Source organism: Daldinia vernicosa (genome assembly GCF_022497035.1).
Source record: "Daldinia vernicosa strain CBS 139.73 unplaced genomic scaffold F5Y00scaffold_58, whole genome shotgun sequence".
Lineage (NCBI taxonomy): Eukaryota > Fungi > Ascomycota > Sordariomycetes > Xylariales > Hypoxylaceae > Daldinia > Daldinia vernicosa.
Genome location: NW_025953974.1, coordinates 123170 through 147416, shown reverse-complemented (window position 1 = coordinate 147416; position 24247 = coordinate 123170). Strand labels below are relative to the sequence as shown.

Here is a 24247-nt window from a genome sequence, read left to right as displayed (position 1 = left end):
CGGAAGAACCGAGTGACGACTGTATGCTGGAGAGCCCCCTTATTAACCTACGGCTATATTTGGCTATCCTATTTATTGCAACCTCTCTTCGAACCCGGTCATTGGATATAATCTCTCACATGTTTACCGGCTCCGTTGGTATCCGGCTAGGCTGCTAGGGAAGTCAAATGAATCGAAATTACCAACGGACAAATATCAATTCTAACTAAGCATTACCGAAAGTCCTCCACGTCTTTGCTTGCTTCTTTATTTTCAATACGAATAATTCGGACAAATTTCGAGCTCGAGCCAGCGCACCAGCCGAGCCGAGATCATTGCGTACAAATCCCCACTCAAAGCGGCTAGTTCCCTTGGCTCGTGCCACGTACCTGAAGATCCCTCCTTACCGCTTTAAGCTTGGCTTCATGCCGCGTTCTCTGTTTTCTGTGGTAACCTGGTAACCCCATAGTTTTCTTATCCATCTTTTTCCCCCAGCCTGCCAGCATGTCTTCTACATATACGTATAAAAAAGGAAGGTATTATTCGGGTAGTGATTATCCCAACACCAAGAATTCTATTCGCACTTCACAAACCCCCATTTTGACGGGAGGAAATATATATGAAAAGGGACCAAAATACGGGGAAAGTAAATGCGACAACGTCAGTTTCAGGTAATAAGAACCAGCGCTAAAACGTGCCGGCGGTCTCATGAGTCTTGAGGGGCCGCGCGGAATCAACGCTTTGGCATAATATGGTGCTTAAGTTCCCGAAGAAGCTTCCGATTTATTTTTTTAGGGACTCGGGCAAGCCAGTAGAGGAGCAAGGCGGCAGCAACGTTGAAAACGATGTAAACCCAGATCAGGCCAAGATTGCGCCACCTATCGACGTAGAACGAGTCGACAGATGCAAGAAAAGTATCGGTATTCGCTAGAGAGCAGAAATTGCAGTCTGAGGTAGCTTCTGGGTTGTATACAGCGCCGAAGGCCACCTGGTTATACGGGTCAATGTACTGGCCACAAGTCTCTCCCTTGGGAGGTTGGAAGTGCAAAAGTTCAAGAGTGCTACAGCGGACTTCGTGATTTGCAACGCCAACGGCGAGCATAGCACTGATGATATATGTAAATGGTGAGACCCGGTACATGAAGATCCAGAACCCAGGTAGAGAGCTCCGAGGGACCATTACACTATCGACGGAGTTAGCAGTAGAATACTCAACATTGAGAAATATACTTACCCCGAAAATATCAAAGACATAGCGAACAAAAGAAGGCCGATGACGGCCCCAACCTCGGCCGTTTCTACGCCAGCGATCACCATGTCCGCGAATGTAGACTCAAAGACTAAGACTGTCCAGAGGAGAAAAAACATAAGCCCACCGCGCTCGGTAACAGAATCCGTCGGAATGGCGTTTTCGTTCATCCCAACAAGGTAGTAGAACGGGACAAAAATCAGGAGCGATGCTAGCGTATTCCAAGGCAACTCGACGATCATATTGGCGAGAAAAAAGGTATACCACGAGTACGCTCGGGATGAGCGTTCCCGTGCTTCGTACTGCTGCCGTTGGAGGATAAACTGAGGCATGGTCTGATAAACGAGGAACGCGAAGGTGACTAGTAGCATGAATATCGCGAACATCTGGTTCTGAAGCCCAGACAGTGTCAACTCGGAGCTGAAGAAGGACAGTCCGATGAAGAGGGATGTGCCACCACAGAGTATCAACTTGGCGTATATATACGAAGGGGTGCGCCAGTATTGTTCGAACACTCTCTTGGCACACAACAGGAATTGGTAATGGAAGGGGGTTGCGTAGAATGCCGTGGACATCTTGTCATTGTCTTCCTCTACGCGAGCATTATCGATGCCTGGTGGCCCCAGTTCCATGACTCTAAGCTCTTTTCGTGCGGCTTCATACTCCTTACTACTACGCCAGACCTCGTGCCAATTTTGTTCAGCATGAGCTCCAGGAGCAGCCCCAATAACTCGCAGCATCCATTCCGCAGGGTTTTCATCGACGCCACAAGGAGTAGCCCCGTGACATTCAAAGTACCCCGTGAGCGTCGTTGAGTTGTGGCCGATATCTCCAAAGTATACAGTCTTCCCTCCGAAGCTCAACAACAATAGCCGATCGAATTGCTGGAATAACATGGCAGAAGGTTGGTGAATGGTACACAGGATTGCCTGACCATTATCAGACAATTTTCTTAGGAGACTTGTGATTGACCACGCCGTTTGACTGTCGAGCCCAGACGTGGGCTCATCGAAGAAAATGAGCAGATCTGGCTTCGCAGCAAGCTCAACTCCTATAGTCAGACGCTTGCGCTGCTCAACATTCAAACCTATGCACCTAATTAGCAGACTCAATCTCTTGGACTATGTCTCTAGATTTACCTTCGCCAGGCACACCGATTATTGCATCGGCGTATGCTTCCATATCCAAGAGTTTGATGACGTCTTCCACATAGGCATACTTCTCTTCTGTTGAGACATTAAACGGCTTTCGAAGTGCCGCACTAAACCGTAAGGCTTCTCTAATAGTTGCCGTCTCGAGGTGGATGTCCTGTTGTTGGACGTAGCCGGTCTGTCTTTGAAAAGCGTTCCCGCGAGGAATTCCGTTGACGAGAATATCACCGCTGACTATGCCCATTGTCACGCGGTCGGCTAATACGTCGAGAAGCGTGGTCTTCCCTGCTCCGGTCGCGCCCTATATACCCGTCAGCCACTATTCCTGCTCCAGACGTTACAAGATGCATCATGCCATTAAAGCTGTTAAGGTCCCGGGCTTAATCCATCCGTCAACATGGTTCAGGATCCGTCTAGATTGGCCCTTAATTGTAATGTCGTAGCATACGTCGACCCAGTGAAAAACTTTCTGGCTGTGTGTGGCTGAATTATGTACGGTGGAAGCATCGGTAGGATCTTTGCCTCCCTGCTCCTTCTCGGGTTTTGGCAAAGGATATAACCTCTTAGATGGTGGAATGCCCAGAGTTCCGGATTCTTCGTCTTGTGGCCCCTTGGTATCCAAAGCAGCATGGTTCCGACGGAAGACCAGGACTTCACCCTTAGATCGGTCAAGTGAAAGATATTCTGCCGCAAGCATGTATACGATCCCAAAGAATACGATGTATCCAACGAGGATACCGAAGTTTCTGCCAATGAATTTAGTAATAAGCGTCGACACATATGTTTCTACTAGACATACCGCCAGACATGGGACTGATAGAACCCGAAATTCCCGTTGATAAACATATCACCGCTAACAAAGTCCTGGCCGGGCAAGGCGCCTGCGACGGAACACGCCTTCTCTAAAGGAGTAGCGTTCGCATAGGACGGTCCCATTGGCACAAACTGGGCGCAAGGAAATTGCCGGTTTGAAAACTCGTTCGCAACGAGGCTTTCATAAGCATACGCGATTGGATCTAGATAATTAATCCAGCGAAGCCAACCCTGCATGCTCCTCGTAGGGAGAATAAACCCAGTATATATAACTAGACCTAGTATGAAGATAGCAGCGGGTGTCACGGCTTGCTGTACGGTGCGAGTCGTCTGTGCAATAGTCCTGAGAATCATGGACATTGTGAACGTACACGTGAACCCAAATAGGAGGAATATGAAAAATGAACCGGCCTCTTGCCTCAACTGGGCCATGAAGTACAGGGGTATATTGAAACATACGGCAGATAGGAGCTTCGTCGGGAGATCGCAGATTATGGAAGCCACAGCCTCTGCGAATGGATGATACAGCGCATAACGAGATTGCTTTTCTACAATCGGCCGCTGAACATATAAGGAGAATATCTGGGACGGTCAGTGCTTCGAATTTACTATTCAGACTTAGATGATGTTACCTCTAAGGCGCTGCTCAAGGCATTGAAGACGATTGAGAAATAGAGAAGGACACATCTACTATTCATGCTCTCGGCAACAGGGGGGAGTTTATAGTAAATACTCCCGAGCACTAATGATATAATAAGATTTGCTAGGACGGTAACGACGACAAACGTTTTATCTCCCGCGATGCGCTGGAAGCCCCGAGTCATACAGAGACGAATCTGCATTGGAATGGAAATAGTATATGGACTCTGGTTTCGCCTACAAAAACGTTAGTATGTGATTCTTCCGAAGTGTCTATAATTCAGAATAGATACGTGAATGAGGCCTGCTGAGCTTTTCGGGACTCTTTCAGCATTTGAAGGCGCTGGCCTTTTGTCGGATAATTCTGCTCGAAGGCCTCGATCTCCCTCTGGAGCTGCGCTCTCGCCTCACTCTGCTTCCATGCCTGCGCGAATTCTTCCGAGGTACGCGGAACCTTATCCTCGAAACCCGGTTGAACTACACGTTCGGAAGGATTCGTAAGAGAGGTGAGGAAGTCGGCGGTGGTTTGACGATCAGGGCAGTGGTATCCCATGTTGATGAAATAGGCTTTTGCCTCATCCTTGGGACCGAAGTAAATCTGCCTTCCTTCGTATAGTACAGCGACTTTATCGAAAACCTGCTTTTTATGAGAAGGATTCTATGAATAAATGGAAAAGTCGAGAGCTTACATCGTAGGCTGGCTGTGAAGCTTGGTACATGGCAACTATGGCTGCGGTCTCTCCCAGCTCCGTAGAGAGTCTGAGAGTCTTGGCAAATTCAAGCGCGGTCGCAGAATCCAACCCCCTAGTGCTATTGTCCCAGCACTGGATGGCACTCTGGTTTAGAGTGACTTCGGCAATGCTAACTCGCTTTCGCTCGCCGCCGCTCACGCCTCGAATAAAATCATCACCGACCCTTGTGTTCACAGTGTGTGATATACCAAAAACAGCCATGACCACATCCCTTAAGTGCTGAGCATACACCTCGCGACTAACACCTGGGAGCCGGTTCTTAGGCGTGCGAGCCAACGCAGCAAACTGCAGCGTCTGACCAACGGTCATCTGAGGGAAATGGATATCGGTCTCGGCCTGGTAGATAACTTCCCCACGAAAGCGACTGTGCATAAGATCCCACGGTATACCTTGATAGTTGATATGGGACTGCTCATCAAGATATAGGCCATGTACGTGGCCGGCGATAGTCTTCAGCAAAGTTGATACACCGCTTGAGGTCGAGATTGTCAGCTTGACCGCTTCCAACGCCGGAAAGACAAAATAGAACGAAAGTGCTTACCTGCCAGGACGCCCTAATACTAAGAGCATCTCGCCGCTTTTCACTACCCCATCAAAGTTATCTAGAATCTGAATCTTACGTTGCCTATGTGAAATCCACTCCCGAGCAATTAGGGGCGCTCGCCAGAGAACATTAAGGAAGTCTTTCTGATAGTCGGTATCTTTGCCGAAACCATACACTCCTAGGTCACGCCAGGAAACACCAACAGGCGGTCGAGGATATTTGTCTGGCTCCTGAGCGAAGGCATGCAGAAGAGTCTTAGCCCACTCTCTTGTGTCGAAATGGGGAGAATTCGGGTCGAGCTCCGGGGGAGGCTTTAGGAACAGATTCACTCCTTGAAAAGCACGGGACTGGGTGCTCTGTCGAGTGAGTCGTCTTGCCAGCGCAGCTACGCGTGTCGAGTGGTCTTGTACCGAGGAGACATCGGATGAGAAGGAAGCTTGCCTGACCGCCTTCTCGATCATGGCTGGATGTGGGTTTCCTTGTTCTCCGGGGCGAGCTTGGGTTGGGTCTAGCATGACTATAGTGAACTACTCGTATCGACATTGGGCTGGATATTACAAACGGAAACCTAAGGATATATGGCTAAGAATTATACTTAAATATAAATCTAGCTAAAGGTTACTGCTAGAGCCTCACCCCTAGAAAACTCGGAATATCCACCCGCCCACCGAGCGCAGAGACAACTCGATCACTTCGGCAAACATCTCGGACTATGACGAAATAACCAAAACTCTGATTACTATGTGGCTGCGTTGGCCGTTCGCACGTGCTACGCCATACGCATAGACGAATTGAGATTTCGTATGAAAATACCGATCAAAATAGTTCGTGGACAATTTCCGAGCTGATACCTTGCCGTGTCTTAAGTCGCACGGATTGAAGACTTCGGCAAACATCATAAGCTGATCCCGAGATAAGTCTTGGCATTCGGAGCCGAACTTCTTGATACTGTTAGCCCCGTTCGGGCTCAGCAGAAGCGGCATCTCTCTTCCACGTTTTGCCCCCTTTTCTCCGTTTTCTTAATTTTGTTCAGGTATCGGCGCTAAACCCCCGATACTTTGTTTTGCAGATTCGCTATTCTCCTTGCTTGGCTGTATGCTAATTAAGCCCCCAGATACATCTATCTTTCTTCTCGACCATGGCATTAGATAATAGATTATCACGGGATGGTCGTATATTTCATGTCCCAAATATTGCTCAAGTTAGGTCTAAGCAATGCACCGTATAACCATCACTTTTTCAAGAGAAATCTGGCCAGGAACATTTCCTTACCGGGAGCTGAGGTCCCCCGTACAGTATGACTTTCACTTGAACTAGGTTCGCTACTTGAATGATGTAAGGATCTTGTCAGAGGCTGCCCTTGGTATGTGACCACTACGGAGTGACAGGTGACTGGCTGGTGAATAGCTCATATGGCATATATATTTTGGAATACTATTAACGCCTGCCTTTTCCTAAATCCAAGATGGAACCAAGGTTCCCTTATATACAACATAATGAATAACTAGCTGGTAGATAGCTTCAAGCTAGATCTTAGAACCCTTATCACGTCATACACCTATCGTAATCCTTGTCATCTGACAGATCTAGACCGCGGATAACAACACTATACTCTGAATAAGACTAAATAGGATCGGATCAAATTGATACGGGCCATACGGATATAATAAACATGATATACGATTTGTAGGAAGCGCAACGAAAGAGAGTGTGTAATGACGATAAGAGTTCTTTATACTAGGAGAAAATCCCCCGCTCTAAGCCCCTTATAGGCTCCGTGCTATCATACGCCTACCCTGTATGAGACTTAAATACTCTACACCTGTTCAATGATCATCTTACCCTAGACGCAAGAGATACAATTCATGGCTTAGTCCAACCCAACAACCAAAGTTTGCCCCGGTATCTTCGAAATCATGAAAAATACTGAGTCAATTTTCGGAAGGAAGCACAGAATAAGAATTCGTAAGAAAAGAACTTATTATAAAAACAGAGTTATATTCGGATCACTAATCGTAATAACAGGTACCTAGGTAGGTACCTAAGAGGTAAAGAAGGTTGCTACTCTTTCCCATTAACTGACGGTAAATGTAGTGAGGAAGAAAATGATTTATGGTATGACAAAAAAAAAAAACTATATCCAAGAGGTAGGTTAGAACTCCAAGTATTCGATATACGTACAAGCAAGCCTCTATCCTAGACGCACCAATAATCCCGGAATAAACTCGCTAATAATCTCTCTCTCTCTCATTTTAAAGCCAAAGACCAGACGAGAAACACTACATGACCAAGCCCTAATATGTTACCTAGGTAGTGAGCCAACACAGCCGACGAATACTAGGTGGTTCTAAATAGAACAATTATTCTTGAAGGGTATTTAAGATCTAGTAGTCAGATCTAAGGATTTTACAAGCCTTCCTATTTGTCATACGTATCTCTAATTCAAGACTGCTAAGATTCATCATAATACCTAACACGTCGCAGCACCGGTTAAGTTTATCCTACCTAATTCAACGAAATGCTTCAATACCAGACTACCTAACCTATGTCGAGAGTCATTGCGTTTCGGTATCTTCAAGCGTGACAAATACTAGAATAACCGGGGGACGTAACACGAACCAGGAATGCGAAAAAGCTACCTAGCTAGTGAGAAGATATGAAAACGTAGCTGACCACGTCATCTTAGATTTATAGTCCCTCGTTTATCTTCATTAATACCCCCTGCCCCTAAGGACTGAGTCAAGAACACGGCATATGTATGGTAGAGAATTTAGTAGCAGTAAGACGGTGGCATGCTAGGATATCGGATATGATGATGACCCAGAACTCACGCTACGTTGCCCTCGAAGATTCACTCTCGCCAATACCTAGAACCATAAGTAATTCCAATAAAAAACTTTGCTCGCAAATCCATATTCAGCCACGGCAGCTAAACCACCACCCCCTTGTCTGCTTACAGCTACCAAATTACATACACCCATTATCCGCCGAGTAGATCTTGTATAATAGGTACAACCTACATTCACAGGGCATTATCTCGGCCACGCAAAGCAACGATATATATCCAACCAGGCCGAAACCGTCCTTGCTGCTCGTTCCTCACTACCTAGTTCGGGTAACCGGCATTATCCAGCACTCGCTACCGTCGCCTGGGATGCAAGTGCCGTGTGGGCAAAGCCTTGTCCTAATTATATAACTAGACCCGGAACCACGCATCTATGCTAAGGCGGATACACGCGTCGCGCCAAGTTGGCTTGCTCTGCGCGGATATACGACATAACATACCTTACCTACCTCCTAGGAGGTACCTATACAACCCTCACCCCGGTCCCAACATGGTGGATAAATGTCGCGAATGGCAGCAAAAGACACCTTCATGGCTGCCGTGCCGCTCCGGCCCGTATATCTGCGTTACGTCCCCTTTAAGAATTTCAGAGGCGAGAGATAGGTAATCCGCGAGGCCTCACGTAGAAAAAAAAAAAAGGGTAGGTATTATTTCTTCTTCTTATTTGTTTGTCGTAGCAATTACGCTCGCCGGCAGAAATCAAGTGACCGCTCAACCAAGCGACTCGACAAGGGGCGTCGGGAGCTAATGGTGATGGGTATTCTGCCATGCCATGCCATCCTATTTAGCCCATCTGCGCGCGCACCCACCCCCTTTTGGGTAGGCCAGCCGTCTGGCTTGTGCGTCCGGCACTTTGTCGACTACCCTTTCCCATCGCTAAGGTGATGATCGGCGCTCCGTAGCCAATGGCGTGCGCCTGGATTTAATATGCGCGACGGCGAGGACTGAAAATAATTGCCTCGCTGTATATTGCGCTCTTAGCTAACGTTTTAACCTTACTTTCTCGCGCCCACCCCCTTGGTTGGCAGCCTCTAGGTTATATAAGTCGCTTCCATGCGGACAAGGGTTCCCCACATTTTGCCATTCTGCCATACTCGCAGCCTGGCGCGTCTTGGCGTATAGGGGTATAACCTAGAATATTGTGCTCCTCCGGGTTGGCGAGGATGAAGGATATAGGGGGGCGCATTTCTCGTCACCCTCGGAGAAGGAGAACTAAGGAATAACTAGGTAGGTAGTCACTGTTGCGACTGTTGCAATGGGGTTCCTCAAGAAGCTACTGCCGTTCGCTCTCGCGGGCGCGTCCCTTCAGGGGCTCGCTGTCGGCGCCGACTTTCCTCAGGAGGACATCAATTCCGGCAAAGCTTTACAGCAGCTAGGCCAGACGGCGCTGGACAATGCCCTAGCTCGGCTCGAAAGCGGCTCTTCAACGTGTACGAAGGAGAACGTTAGGAGGCGCAAGGAATGGTACGTGGGATTATTCCTGACTTTGCTAACGCAGGCCTAACGTACGGATAGGAGAAACATCCCCGGAGAAGAACGAAAGGCGTATGTTAAGGCCGTCGAGTGCCTGATGGAGCTGCCAAAGGTGTACGAGAATGTGACTGGTCCGAAGTAAGTTCCAAATTCAAGATGAACTTGGGGGCGCTCAGTCCTAATACTTTGAACAGGTCCATGTTTGACAGCTTCGGCGTCCTGCACTACAAGATGACGCCGTACGTCCACAACTCGGTAGGTCAACTATGTCGGCGTATCTCCTCCGCAATATTCTAACAGTAGGTATGCGTAGGCGTACTTCCTCCTCTTCCATAGACTTTACGTCTGGACTTTCGAGGAGAAACTAAGAACTATGTGCGGCTACACCGGCGCATTCCCATACTGGGAAGTAAGTTAGCCTCCAGCCAAGCCCTATACGACGGATCTAACTCTAGTTGCAGTGGGGCCTCGACGCCGGCGGTGTTGAAGAATCTCCCCTCTTCGACGGCTCTGAGACATCTCTGGGTTCGAACGGAGCCAAGCTCAACAAAACTAACCCGGGTTTCTTCCCGGGCGGCTCAGGCGGCGGCTGCGTGACCCACGGGCCGTTTGTCAACTACACGGTCAACTTCGGACCTAACACCGCCAAAGACCCGCTGGCGTATAACCCGCGGTGTCTGAAGCGAGATTTGAACACCCAGATATGTGCCCAGTGGGCCTCGCTCCAAAACACCACCGAGACGATCCTCGAGAGCCCAGATATCGCCCTGTTCCAGGCCAACCTGCAAGGTGATTTCCGCTGGCCCGAGGCCCGCAAGTGGGGATTCGCCGTCCATGGTGGTGGTCACTTCGCCATCGGTAAGTCTTAAGCTTGAGTAGTACGCGCGCGGACTTAGCTAATGCGTGTCTAGCCGGTGACCCAGGCGGAGACTTCTACTTTTCGCCGCTGGAGCCTGGCTTCTATCAACACCACGGGCAGATCGACCGCATGTACTTCATCTGGCAGAACCTTGACTGGGAAAACCGACAGGTGAGACCGCCGCTAAGTTATTTTGATTCCAGCTGCTGACCGAGACATATGTAGACCATGGCTGGAACTATCACTATGATGAACATGCCCGAGAGTCGCAACGGAACGCTGGACGACGTGCTTGACATCAGCCCAGTTGGCGGATCTTTCAAGTACCGCGAATTACTCGACACCGTAGGGGCTTCGCCTTTCTGTTTCGTGTATGAATGATCAAGCCGTATCTCGGAATGAGGTTCCGACATGGGGACTGGCGTTAAGGAGCGGCGGTGGTTTAAAGCTGCGATTGAGATTCGAGGCAACAAGCATGGAGCAGATGCCTCATCGTATCGAATTTGATAGAGCACGAATATGCGACTCCATTAAAACCCAAGAACATGTTCGCTTCCTACATAGTCGCACTTGCACAGCATCTCGAGTGAATGAGGTATAGAAATGAATAAGTACATGCGAATTTACAAAATTTGATATTTTCAGGCAAGACAACCGGGATACAGATAGGAGGTATATACGGGGTGACGGTGTAAAATATACAAATGCTGATTATATAGTAGCATCACCATTCGGCAACCTCACCGGGCTTCGGCCTCTGTACCCGGACAACCTTGTCGGCATTTAGCAGACTCAGAGGGTCAAGCGCTTGCTTGATCTATAGAGTGAGTACCTTGTTAGTATTTTATAGCTTGAGGGACGCTTTCGAACTTACCTTTCTCATTGTGTCGACTGTGCTCTCGCCTAGCTCGTGCGGTAGATAATCCCTCTTAACTAGACCAACTCCGTGTTCACCCTGTACTTGTTAGATCCGATGTTGGGATTCTACCTAGGAAGACTCACCGTTACTGTTCCTTCTAATTCGACGGCTCTCTTCACCATACGGTGCACTAGCTCCTCGGCAGCATGTCTCTGCTCATCATTTGAAAGTAGAATAACTGGCGCTTTGTTAGAAAAATCGAACTACTGTATATCGGTTGCTTACTGTGAAAGTTTCCATCGCCAACGTGTCCGACAATCGTGCCGTACATGCCGCTCTTCTTCATGTCGTCCTTGGTCTCCTCAATGAGGAGTGGTAACCGGCTCATAGGAACAGCCACATCTCCGGTCCATACCTTCTCGCCGGGCTTGGCAACGGACATGGTGCTCCACAACGCCTCCTTGCGTGCGCTCCACAGCTCGGCTTTCTCGACCTCGGAGCGGGCAAACTCGAAGCTCTTGCTACCCGCTAACCTAGCCATCTCCTCGACAATCTGGATCTGCTCTTTGACGCCACGCTCGGTTCCCGAGAACTTGAAAAATAATGTAGGCACTTCCTTCCACTGCTTCGACGTCATACCAGCTTGGTTGATGCACTTCATCTGCTCTTCGTCGAGAATTTCGACGGCAGCAACCGGGATGCCCTGACCGACTACTTTTGCGACACAGTCGGCGGCCTGCCGAATCGTGCCGAAACCACAAACCGCTACGCTCGTGTGGGTGGGTTTTGTGGTAAGTTTAAGAGTTGCCTCAGTGACAAGACCGAGTGTGCCTTCGCTGCCGATAAAGAGCTTCGTCAGATCGTAACCCGCAGAACTCTTCCTCGGTCGTTGGCGGGTCTTGATTACCGTGCCGTCCGCGAGCACAACGGTAAGCGAGAGAACCCATTCCCGCATGGTACCATACCGATACGCATTTGTGCCGCTACATCCAGTACCAATCATGCCTCCAATCTGGGCACCCGGGCCCGGGTCGGGGGGGAAGAATAAGTTTTCCTTGCCGATTTCCTCGTTGAGTAGCTCCCAGCCGACCGCCGGTTGCACAACGACATCCAGGTCCTCCTTGTGCAACGCAAGGATCTTGTTCATCCTCTGGAAATCTATGCAGATACCCCCTCTCGTTGGTGTGAAGTGACCCTCTAAGCTGGTACCTCCGCTGTAGCCCACCACTGGTATCCGCCGTGAATGGCAAACCTTCATAATCTGGCTAACCTCCTCTGTCGAATTCGGGTAGACTATCATGAACGGCTTCTCTGACTCCTTGCTGCGATAACTCGACCAGTCCGAGTTCGCGTGAGTTTCGAGATCGGACTCCATTGTGCTGACATTCTCCTTTCCGACGATACTAGCAAAGTCCGCCCAGGCAGCTTCGAGGTTCGACTTGTCGTTCTTGTATTTCGGGTCACGAGTAAGAGCTAGAGGAAGAGTCGAGGCGGGGTCGACATCTCGGGGAGCTTTCGTGCCTAAGAAGTAAGAGCCAGCAGCGACACCAAGAACGACTGATAATTAATAATAGTTAGATGTTAGATTTATAATTTACAAATTTATGGCCTTGGGGCATTCTCACCGAACGTCGTAGCCCATCGCCTCGTTGCCGCGGATTCCTCTCGCTGCCTCGCAAACTTTTCTCGTTCTGCCTTCTCGCGCGCGATTCGCGAGCTTATACTCTCGAGCATCTGACCCTGGAAACTAGATCCCTGATCTTTCTTCTCCGTGGCATACGATCGCGTACGCTGTAGGTATGCGACGCATGGCGAAGCTGTCCGGATGGGTCTGGGAACCCCGACGCACCGAAGCCCGGCGTGGGTCGATCGATATATAAGTCGCGACATGTTGAATTGAGACTGAGTATGCCTTAAACCTAGAACGATTGTTATGTCATCTTATTACGCCGTAAGACTTCAATGTAGAACTATACGCCCGTAGTCACTTCCAATTGGTATTTTGGAAAACAGGAAGGATTTGAGAGGAGAAGCAGCATTCCGGGCGAGCTTCCCGAGGGTAAAGATTGAACCTGAGATAGCCGTTATCGCCTATAAGAAGTGGAGTTCGGTATCGGAGCCACACGGCGCTCAAATTCCGACCCTTCGTCATTAGACAAATGGATGACGTGAAAGCTAATTGACCAATAATTGATCGAATGTTAAGGAAATAATAGGAAATAATAATTTAGAAGATATAAAAGTTAACGATACCTATTAAATCAATTTCTTAATTCAAGTAGACCTGGTAAGGTTTGTTGCGACAGGCACCGTATAAATATACCTGTCAAGAAATTAAGCCATAATGAACAAACACAGCTTTGAAGAGTAGATGATATTAGCTTAGGTAGGCTCAACGTAACCCCTATATACAAGACCCCTATATACAAGCTGCATACACGCTCAATCCCCTATTCCGCCCCATTCGCTGTCGTCTTGTCCCTGGGTATCATCATTAACTGTCTCTTGCGTCTTCCTCTTCTTACTTCCAGCAATCGCTCCGCGCTTATTATGCTCCTTTCGCCTCTCCCACGCGCTCTGCGTCGTTATCTTCGCAGCTTTGGCACCTCGTCGAGACTCCACACCCCGCTGCTTAAGCTTCTTCTTTTCATCTTTGTCAACCTTCGGCAGCGAATCTATCAGCCACTTAGGGACGCTTTCCTCGCTGCTTTTCCCGGCTTGTTTCTCGCTCAGAGCGATGACGTTGGCGATGCTTTTGAGGTATGTGACATCTTCAGTAGTGTAAAATGTTACAGCCATACCGCCTTCGTGACCCGCTCGTCCGGTTCGGCCTACACGGTGGACGTAGGCTGCTGCGGACGTTGGGACGTCGTAGTTAATCACGCCGTTGACTCCACGGAAGTCGATGCCTCGCATGAGTAAGTCGGTTGTGATTAGGACCCAGATTTCACCTGCACGGAACCGAGCGACAATGCTCGAACGGGCCGAGTCGGACAGAGATGAGTGGAGAGCCGCGATACGAGACGAGCCGCCGGCTTCCGCGGGTATATCAAATTTCAATTCGTCATGCAAAGCTGTAGCACGCTCAATTGTTTGTGCGAATACCAGAAAAGGAAGTCGAATTTGCGGCATCGAACCGTCTGAAGATTTAGGGTGTAGAAGTTGACGGAGCGCAAACAATTTGCCCTGCTCGGTAGCAGTATAGATGAGTTTGTGGTTAATGCTTGGGACTGCGGTGTCTTTCAGTCCAACTACAAGACGGATCAGAGGGACGGTAGAAGATTCCCGGGACTTTAGTTGCTCCAAGACGAGACCCTCAATGCTGGAACCCATAGTCGCAGACCAGCATGTCAGTCGCAACGATTCGTTAGTACAAGCAGACCAGATCCCGAGAGTTTGCTCGCGAAATAGGGGGTCGAGAAGAACGTCTGCTTCGTCTAGGATTAATGATTTGACCGTCGGCAACGTCCTCGATTTTAGGTAGTTCCGTAAAAGCATTGGCGTTGTGACTAGTATATCCGTTTTAGTTGTTGTCATCTTTTTCTGCTCGCCTTCCGAATCATCATCGGCACTACCGGCCTCATCCTCGCTTCCAGAGGTATCCCCATCGTCAGCATCTACCTGGCCTTCTGCGGGTATTTGCATGCCTTTCTTCATCCCCACGATCTTGACCCCTGTGCCCTGCGCCAGTTTTCTACCTTCGTTAACAATCTGGTGAGCAAGCTCTCGCGTAGGCGCAACTACCACCACTTCTAACACATGTTCTTTCTGCGCCTTATCGCCAGCCTTCCTGCGCAAGATGTTGTTGATGGCCGGAATCAAAAACGCGAGCGTCTTGCCGCTGCCGGTTGGCGCGACTGCCAAGAAATCGATGCCATTGTCAGTTTTGAAGTTTAATTCTTCGGAAGCAGACGTCGGTATCGCCCTATCTGGTTGTAATAAAATGGGTAAACTGCCCAATTGTACTTCGGTTGGTATTCGATATCCCTGCTTTACAAGATTCTCCCCTAGCCTAGTCGAAATATTGTATACGGAACGTAGTTCGGAAAACGAGGTTAATGGTTGCGGGAAAAGCTGTTTCTTCACATCTTTCGCTTTTGACTTCGCTTCTTCCTTCTTTTTGGACTTCTTCACCTTTTTCTTTTTTTCTTCGTGGGAGGAAAGTAGAGTAAACTTCAAACGATGCGACCGAAGGACTTGTCGCACTTCTTCCTCATCAAGTACCGGCTTTGGTACATTCTCTTTGGGTATTTCCTGAATTTCGGGTTCGGGACTTGGCTTTTTAGCTACTCGAGGCGCAAAAAAGTTGATCTCATCCAGATCACCATCGGCTTCTAGCGTCGAGGCGGTTTCCTCGTTCCTTTTGCGCTTCACACCTCGAGTAGGATCATTGAATAGCTGAGGGTTTGAAGGTTTTGCGATAGGTTTTTGGATAGCTTGTTGATTCGCAGACCTTTTTGTCCCTCGGGACAGAATCTTCAAAATATCCATCGTTTGCGACGACAGGTACTCTTAGACTACTTACGAAGGTGAGAATTGTTGGATAAATTATTCCGTAGGTTTGGGGCGGTGTAGAGAAATTTCTTGGCGGTAAGTTTCTGCCGGACAAAAAAAAACTCGGTGGTTATGTAATATTCCCCTCCCATCCCCGCAGCCCCGCTGTCCCCCTGTCCCATTGCCCCGCAAACTGCTTTATCAATCAACCAATCATTTTATTATGTTCCTTAATAAAAACTACCAAACGGCAGTTTTCTTCACAAGTCATCATTTTGTTGGCATCATACTAACTACGAAATTTGACGTCATTCCCGATGTCAATGCTAATGATAGTGATATATCACAAAGTCAAAGGGATAATCGATTTATCATCATTCGATTGGCTCCTGTCGCTACCATACTTCACGACTTCAGGATCTCCTTGCTTCCCGCTCTGCAGCCCCAAGTCTTCTACGACATGAATGATCTACCTAGCGCAGACACCGCTGCCAAGCTGATTGGCCCGGGTAAATCGTTGGATAAACACAACGTGATTCTAGCCCGAGGGGAAAGAAGCTTGTAAGCATTAGCAACTTCGAATGTCAAAGCTCCATCACTCTACCGTGGACCGGGGGTCAAACCGGGGGATGATCCCCCCACTACGCCTCGACCTGGTGGGCGGGTTGCAGGTCCCATTACGACATTCTATGTCCTATGAAATACTATGAGATACCAATATTGCCAACCCTTGCCCCGCGCTATCGTGTATGCTGTAGCTCTCGCGAGATTGTCATGCCTTAGCAGAGCTTAGCTCTCCGAGTACGGGGGGAGCAAAGGAGGCGAGAGATTTTTTCCTTCTTTCTTTCTTTCTTTCCTGCTCATGTGTTGAGTGTTGACTTTATATCTCATCTTATTTTGTATTTTGAAGTCAAATACTTATACCTATATTTATCCATTTGATACCCTTTCTTAACGTTCCTCATATTTACTGACTAGATAAAATGGATCCTCAATCAGCGAGTGTATGTACCGTACCCCCTTAACCATCATCAGATAGTCCTCTAGTTAACAATACTCTTAGAACCTTTCTTTCATCCTCAATAAACCCCATGACGTCCAGTTTTCAGCCAAGCCCGTCCCTTCCCTCCAAACACCCCACGATGTCCTCGTCGCCGTGAACTACACTGGAATTTGCGGCTCGGACGTGCACTACTGGGAGCACGGTGCTATCGGCCACTTCGTTGTTAAAGATCCCATGGTTTTGGGCCACGAGTCGTCCGGTACCGTCGTCCAAGTCGGTCCCGAGGTGAAAACGTTAAAGCCTGGTGATCGTATTGCTTTAGAACCTGGCTATCCCTGTCGGCGATGCCAACCTTGCCTGAGTGGCAAGTACAACCTCTGCCCCGAGATGCGTTTTGCCGCGACGCCTCCCTACGACGGTACGCTGACGGGCTTCTGGGTGTCCCCTGCCGACTTCTGCTACAAGCTGCCCGACAACGTCTCCTTGCAAGAAGGCGCTTTGATCGAGCCCCTCGCCGTAGCCGTTCACATCGTCCGACAAGCAGTCGTAACCCCAGGCCAATCGGTCATCGTAATGGGAGCTGGTCCCGTTGGTCTTCTCTGTGCAGCAGTAGCCCGTGCCTTCGGAGCGTCCAAGGTAGTCTCCGTCGATATCGTCGAGTCAAAGCTCGCCTTCGCCAAGTCCTTCTGCTCGACACACACGTACATTAGCCAACGTGTGCCCGCGGAGCAGAATGCAGCCAATATCCGGAAGGAGGCAGACCTTCCTGACGGTGCGGATGTGGTGATAGACGCAAGTGGCGCGGAGCCCAGTATCCAGACGAGCTTGCACGCGGTACGCACGGGCGGCACGTACGTCCAGGGCGGCATGGGCAAGTCGGACATCACATTCCCCATCATGGCCATGTGCATCAAGGAGGTCACCGCCAAGGGAAGCTTCCGCTATGGCAGCGGTGACTACAAGCTCGCCGTCGAGCTCGTCGCTAGCGGCAAGGTGGACGTTAAGAGGCTCGTCAGCGCCGTTGTTGCGTTCGAAGAGGCCGAGGACGCGTTCAAGAAGGTCAAGCAGGGCGAGGTCATTAAAATATTGATCGCGGGCCCGAACGAGAAGGGCGCCGCTGCCGTTGCTGCTAAAGCTTAGGCTTGTCATAAAACATATTGATGATTTCCCGGCGTAGGCTAGATAGGTATATATAGAAATACGCTGATGATAAACGCGACGGCTGTTGTCGGTTGTGATACACGGTTTGTTACTACATATATGCGAATTTCAGAGGTGTGACTCTAATATTCGTATTCAGAGTAATAGTATATACATGTCTGCCACGAGTCCACTTATTTCGCCCCAATGTTTCTCGTCACCCGTGCCCGTCTTAGCCATAGTATAAAACAGTACACGATTTATTCGTCATATATTCCAAAGCCAAAGTCGATTCCCGTCTCGTTTCGTTTAAGTGGGAAGCGGTCTCTACCTAAATATAAGCCCCCTAGCAGTATACCCGCCCCCGGTATCCTCCGTGTTACACTACCCGATGCGACATCAACGGGACACGGGGCGACTCGGAATAGGATCGGACACTTAGCGGGACAAGTAGTTGCATGGTCTTCAAATCCAAATCTAAATCGCGTGGCGCGTGGTGCGTGGTGCGTGACGAATCCGTGGTGAAAGTAGTATTGAGACCAGGGCAGAGGCTTAAGTTAAGCTAGGTAGGTTAAGGGAAATACTTGGAAAATAAATAAAGCTATCGGTAAGCAGGCTAGGAGGAAGAAAGGATATTAAAAAAAAAAAAAGAATCTTCATGCAATACAATACTGTAGTTTCCGCAACAATTTAAGAACTAGATTAACTAAGAGTGGCGAATGTATCCAATTCATGTCTTCATCCTAGCCTATATATCTGTCTACCGAGTAACAGGTAGATTTACATCTAAATCATGCCTAAATACCTAGTGGTAATAACAGTAGCCTCCTTCGCGCCGCGTACCTTGATACTCACCACCTCTCCAGGGACGACATCAACAAGGTTATCCTCGAACTTGACATCGTCGTCCTCGCTCTCGACCGCGACGCCCTTAATAGGGACCTCGGCTGAAACACTGACGGCGGTGAGATCGCCACTTAATTCCGCACGTAGCTGTGTCGGTTTGGCAAGATGTAAATACTTCAGGGGCTCTGGCCAGTTGACGTAACGCGCGAGCTGAGCGCCGTCATCACGGCTTACCAAGTACGCGGCAACAACGGTTCGCGAAGCATCGATACCCTCGTCTTTCTTTGGCTCCGGCACGTCGAAGGCTACTATCTCAGTAGATTGGTTCTTAGGGAGGACGAGAGGTTCCTTATTGACCTTCTCGCTGTACGTTTCCCTCCCGGTATCTACATCCCAGGCCTTGACCACGCAATCTACGGTTAGGTCCTCGAGGGTAAGATTGCTGCCCCATATCTCGATCTGTACTTTGGTTTCTATGTCCACGCGTGTGTATTTGTTGCGCGGGAATGCGTGCTCACGTCGTGTCATGCCAACTGATAGCGGTGCCATCTCGCGCTTGACGGTAAAGTAGGCGTGCTTGGGACGCAGGTAGTAATCGCAGATAGCCCAGCTAGTGACTGGCCAACAGTCATTGATCTGCCAAACGAGCGCTCCGGAACAATATTCACGCCCTGGGCCTTTCCACTGCCTTTTCCAAAGCCGGTACGCCGACGCCAGGCATTCAGCCTGCATCAGCTGTGTGCTGTAAACAAATTGCTCGAGCGGGTCTGGCGCGTACCGCATGTTCTCAACTAGATACAACGCTATACGTCGTTCATGTCCGTCTGCTTTGTTATGGAAATCTATCGTTGAGGACTGCGGATACCGATCTGGGTCGTCTTTACCGAGAGGGAGAAAAGCATCGATTGTCTTCACCGACGGGAAGGCCTCCATGCCAAACTCGGATACGAAACGCCCAACGAGCTTGTCGAAATTCTGATACTTTTCCTGCGTGCCATGCCAGACGTTCCACTGGTGAATATCGCCCACTGTAGGATCCCGCGTGTCAACCCCTCCCCAGGGGCTACCGGGATGGTAGTAGACAGACGGTGTTAATTCCCGACACGCATCGGGAAGAATCTTCTCGTAAATGTAGCGCGCAGGGAAGTCGGTCTTCAGCCAACTCTTGGCGTCCTTGTTATCCTGCTCCCAAGTGAGATTGACGCTCTCTGCATACTGGTAATCTTCGTTATTTCCAGCGTAGATCACGATGCTCGGGTGGTGTCTTAGTAGCTTAATATTCTCTTCCGCCTCTCGTTTGATCGAGTCTAAAAGTTCAGGCCAGGCGGGATAGTTGCCACAGCCAAACATAAAGTCCTGCCATACGAGGATGCCAAGCTCATCACAGGCGTCGTAGAACGCTTGTTCTTCGTAGATGCCCCCTCCCCACACACGGATCATAAATTGGTTACCATCTGCCACCAATTTAACCCAGTCATAGTATCTCTCCTTGCCAATCCGTGGGATGAAGTTATCTGCAGGAATCCAATCGCTGCCGCCGCAAAAGATGGGAATTCCGTTAACCTCAAAGAAGAATGACGTGCCAGGTTCCCCCTTAAGTGGTCTCTGGACGAGCTCTGCTCTCCGCAGGCCGATCTTCTTTGACACGCTGTCTATGATCTTGCCGTCTTCGTCTAAGGTCGCTGTGACTGTATATAGGGGCTGCTTACCATATCGTACCGGGTACCACAGTTTTGGGTTGTCAATTGTAAATGTAGCACTTCCACCAGATGCTACCGCCTCGCTTACAATAGGCGTACCATTGAACGAGATGTCAAACCAAACCCCCGAAGCTTTGCCTTCTGTGGAGGCATGTGTGGTTATGGTAGCAGATTTCAGAGATTTATCAACGTCAATGTCGACCCAGAGATCGGTGATACGCGACTCGTAGACTTCGAGATTGATCGGCCTCCAGGGGCCGCAGGTCAATAATGCCGGACCCCAATCCCAGCCCTATATAGGTCAGTTTATCTTCATTATAGAAAGTTTCTCCTCTACTACTAGGTTTTTGACATACCCAGTGATATTGCGACTTCCGCACGGCCAACCTTGAGTTATCACCGTTCCAGCATCCCCACTTGTGATCCGGATATTTCTCGACCAATTTCCATCCTCTCAAATATGCGCTATCGAACGTGATAACGAGTTCGTTCTCTCCGCCGTCCCCTTTTAAGTCGGCTGTGACGTCGACGCGTTCAGGGATAAACATATTCTCTGTCTCTAGAATAGTCTTCCCGTTGAGCACCACAGTCGCAAAGGTGTCTAATCCATCAAAGGCCAAGACAGCTTTCGCAGAGCTCCCAATTGCAGGGGTCGCAAAGCTTGTCCTATAGATCCAGACTGCTTCGCCGACCCATTGCACATCAATCTCATTCTTACCGATATAAGGGTCGGGGATGAGCTTATGAGCGAGTAGGTCGAGGTGCACGTTGGTAGGGAATTGGCCCACGGGCAGATATTTGCTATCCTCCTTGTCGGCCTGCTTGAACTCCCAATTCTTGTTGATCGGGATCACAGTGCGAGGCGCCATCTCGTGAGGTTGTGGCTTGAAAGGGAGAGGAGATGGAGATTCACAAGAAGTAATAGAGGATGAGGATAAGCGTATATTTATATCAAGGCGAGCCTTGCTTAAATTGGTAATTCTAGAATAGGCTTGGCCTAGCAATGATTCTGAATCCTGACGACGCTCCATAGAAATAGACGAGCAGTAGTGTCGCTCAGATGTGGACTTAAGCGACAGGAATAAATGAGAAACAGGATAGAACTAATAACAAAGATAGACGGGAAGCCGACAAGATCCTCGTAGCTTATTGGAGCGCGACTAGACGATCTACTATCGACGATGTTGACTTCGCAATGACTTTTGCAATGTAAACTTTACAATGAATGTATGAGGTAGACAAGATCAATAGCAACTAAGAATGCGGAATGTTACTTGCCGGGGATATTTACAAAGATTGGGTACTTGGCTCCAAGTTGCTATGTGATACAGATCTCGGAGTACCTGAGGAGAGCAACTCGAGGAGAGCTATAGGCTAGGATGTAGGTACCTCTCAGCATCTCGTTTCTTATCGGCAATGCAAGCGAAGCGGCCACTGTCGGCAATCACTAGCCGCTCTAACCGTCGGGGGTATATATGCATGACTACATGCAGGAACCTGCAGTTGGAGAAGAGCCATCATCATCATTGCAGCTTCGTTTCGTTGGAGATTTGCAAATGAATGAAGACCGTGTAGAAGTTTAGTTGGATGAGATCAACTCTGCACATGCAGAAATGCAAGAAATCAAGTAAAGAAACAACATTAACGTCAATCATCGAACCCCACCTTCTGAACTCGCCAATTCCACGCTAATGGTTCCATATCGCGGAGCATACGATTCCGCTACCCGATTGGGCTAGTCCTGTGCAGCGGAGCGGGATCCTCTGCGGAGAAAGCCCCGGCCGGTACGTATTTATCGTGCATCTGTCGGACAATCTTTCGATCATTTTTATAATCCCGACCTCCGAAGCATTGATAGGTAGTCCCTGATATTATTGATAAGTAGTCCCTGATATCGGTCTTTGATGCCTAGTATTATCTCTCATCGACTGATATGATGAAAAAAGACCCATAGATATGCGTACCTAAGCATTCGGTAACCTAGTGGAGGTCTTTCCGCCGAAGTGCAAGGGTGGAAGACCCTCCGCCGAAAAGGACGGAGCCTCACCTCCCACGCCGCTTATCGGCGCTCGGCATCGTGGCATCGGCCCTTAGTATAGCTACATAGCATGAATATAATATTTACCTTCTTATATGTCCTTGCGTATAAATCAGCAGTATCGGGCAAAGAGAAATCTCATATTATTCTATCAGGTCTTCGGAATTATCCCTAGGGCACGTTCACTCCCAACGCCATAAAAGCTAAAAACGACCAGAAACGAGCGCGCTTGCAAAAGAAGTAGGTATCGTCGTAATGTCGCCAGGCCAGTCCCTATCTAGCTCGTATCCCTTTCATCGTGATTACAGCCCACAGCTTATCCCCTTTGTATCTTGTATTAGCAACAGTTTCCTCTGCCTCGCCCGCGGTTTAGAGTAAACACCTCCTCCCACTCGCGCATACCCCAATTCTGTGCGCGGTTCTTGCCTTTGCGTCTCCGCCTCATGCCGCCTAGGCCGACCTCATCTGTTGTCATGGAGCTCTTGATACTGCCGCCGTCGCTAGCCCCCGCATTCCACGTGCCTCCGTCACCATACTGAATACCGCTCATCGGATCGTCCGGGTCGATCTCCCCGAGCTCAATCTTGGTCAGGATCATGCGTGCCAACCGCGCAAATATCTCATCCACACCCTCGCCTGAGAAGGCCGACACTTCCACCGTAACAGGCACGTTGACGCTACTAGCCCATCGTGACGCCTCGGTGGTTGATACCTCGCGGCCTTCGGGTGCTACCGTCGCTTTCAGTTGTGTTCCGAGGGAGGCGTTTGCACTCGTCGTACCGGCGGACGTGCCGTATAGCAGAGACGAATTCGTGCTTGACGGCGTGGGAGGAGGAAGACTCGTATCGACGAGAGTATCGTTGGCAAGGTCCAGCTTATTTCCAGCGAGTATCATTGTTAAATTAGGTGAAGCCAGGGCTCGAGCGTCATTAAGAAAAGGTTGTAGCGCCCTGAACGAGTTATGTGATGTGATGTCGTAGCATAAGATAGCGCCTGCGGCGCCCCGATAGTATGACCGTGAGACAGAGCGAAAGCGCTCAGTGCCTGCCGTATCCCATAGCTAGTATTAATATCAGTTACAGCCGCTCTGTTTTACCATGGTGCGTCACAGTACCTGTAGCTTTATCCGCTTTCTCCGCGGGCCTGTACCGACTTTAATAATCTTGCTGGCGAACTCGACACCGATCGTTTGCGACGAAAGAACTCGCCATTCGTTCTTGACAAAACGATGCAGAAGACACGACCTGCCGGGACCGTATTGTTAGCGGGTAGCCCATAACCCGTCATAGTCGAGGCCCATCTTCTTACACACGGTTCCAAAAACCTGTGTTTGGGATGTCTTCTTCAGCTCGAATCGGAATAATTGCGACTCACTTTCCAGTTCCGCTCGGGCCCAATAAGATAATCTTAGCGAGGTAATCATACATGCTCCCGAGCTCCTAGAACCGTATTAGCCATCGGATTTCTTCGCTTATCTCCCGCCCGAAGCTCGTCGCCGCATACCTGGTCGCCCGCCGTCCCTGTGCTCTCCGCGCTAGCGGCCGACGACCGTCTCGGACGCGTCATCTTATCCGGCCCCTCGTGCGATATCGGAAAACAGGCCGAAACTTAGCTGAAAATAGGAATCTCGAAATGTTAATAGGGAAAGTGGTCGAAATGTTATCGGATATGCAGGAATTGGGTATAATCAAGGTTGTTGGTTAGGTTCACCTTACGATATAAACTAAAACAAGGCTTAAAATAGTTCAAACCAATGCCTGAAATGCGGTAGTTTCAGCTGTGCTTATCAGTGCTTGTGATGAACAGTGACGAAATGACGAAACTGGGTGTAAGGTGTGGGTACTCTGCAGGGATTAGCCGGTC

The 24247-nt window shown here is 49.2% G+C and overlaps 7 protein-coding genes across 7 annotated transcripts; 2 read left to right on the top strand and 5 right to left on the bottom strand.

Moving 5' to 3' along the window:
* Positions 1–421: 421 nt before the first annotated feature.
* On the bottom strand, positions 422–5588 carry F5Y00DRAFT_272968 (ABC-2 type transporter-domain-containing protein; the record flags this gene model as incomplete). The annotated part of the gene is made up of 9 exons (XM_048013085.1): positions 422–1163; positions 1214–2315; positions 2368–2680; positions 2735–3125; positions 3179–3774; positions 3825–4068; positions 4125–4468; positions 4521–5055; positions 5125–5588. The coding sequence occupies 9 exons, from the start codon at positions 5586–5588 to the stop codon at positions 713–715; spliced, it is 4440 nt and encodes a 1479-aa protein (XP_047861248.1). The 3' UTR covers positions 422–712.
* Positions 5589–9227: 3639 nt separating this feature from the next.
* Positions 9228–10685, top strand: F5Y00DRAFT_265722 (Di-copper centre-containing protein; the record flags this gene model as incomplete). Its single annotated transcript, XM_048011829.1, has 7 exons — positions 9228–9436; positions 9488–9583; positions 9640–9700; positions 9759–9854; positions 9907–10303; positions 10357–10475; positions 10530–10685. The coding sequence occupies 7 exons, from the start codon at positions 9228–9230 to the stop codon at positions 10683–10685; spliced, it is 1134 nt and encodes a 377-aa protein (XP_047861247.1).
* A 281-nt stretch (positions 10686–10966) lies between these two features.
* F5Y00DRAFT_171473 (D-lactate dehydrogenase mitochondrial precursor) lies at positions 10967–13311 on the bottom strand. Its single transcript, XM_048004869.1, has 5 exons — positions 12789–13311; positions 11449–12720; positions 11307–11401; positions 11179–11259; positions 10967–11121 (listed from the first exon to the last, which is right to left on the bottom strand). Exons 1-5 carry the CDS (start codon positions 13051–13053, stop codon positions 11029–11031), a joined length of 1806 nt encoding a protein of 601 aa, XP_047861246.1. The 5' UTR covers positions 13054–13311; the 3' UTR covers positions 10967–11028.
* A 143-nt stretch (positions 13312–13454) lies between these two features.
* On the bottom strand, positions 13455–15795 carry F5Y00DRAFT_171449 (P-loop containing nucleoside triphosphate hydrolase protein). The gene has a single exon (XM_048004867.1). It carries the CDS (start codon positions 15652–15654, stop codon positions 13606–13608), a length of 2049 nt encoding a protein of 682 aa, XP_047861245.1. The 5' UTR covers positions 15655–15795; the 3' UTR covers positions 13455–13605.
* Positions 15796–16638: 843 nt separating this feature from the next.
* Positions 16639–18037, top strand: F5Y00DRAFT_246610 (uncharacterized protein). The gene has a single exon (XM_048009189.1). The coding sequence runs from the start codon at positions 16895–16897 to the stop codon at positions 17798–17800; it is 906 nt and encodes a 301-aa protein (XP_047861244.1). The 5' UTR covers positions 16639–16894; the 3' UTR covers positions 17801–18037.
* Positions 18038–18586: 549 nt separating this feature from the next.
* On the bottom strand, positions 18587–21215 carry F5Y00DRAFT_255398 (glycoside hydrolase family 2 protein; the record flags this gene model as incomplete). The annotated part of the gene is made up of 2 exons (XM_048010288.1): positions 18587–20638; positions 20703–21215. The coding sequence occupies 2 exons, from the start codon at positions 21213–21215 to the stop codon at positions 18587–18589; spliced, it is 2565 nt and encodes an 854-aa protein (XP_047861243.1).
* A 1290-nt stretch (positions 21216–22505) lies between these two features.
* Positions 22506–24236, bottom strand: F5Y00DRAFT_246603 (P-loop containing nucleoside triphosphate hydrolase protein). The gene is made up of 4 exons (XM_048009188.1): positions 23888–24236; positions 23759–23823; positions 23499–23628; positions 22506–23444 (listed from the first exon to the last, which is right to left on the bottom strand). The coding sequence occupies exons 1-4, from the start codon at positions 23948–23950 to the stop codon at positions 22722–22724; spliced, it is 981 nt and encodes a 326-aa protein (XP_047861242.1). The 5' UTR covers positions 23951–24236; the 3' UTR covers positions 22506–22721.
* Positions 24237–24247: the final 11 nt, after the last annotated feature.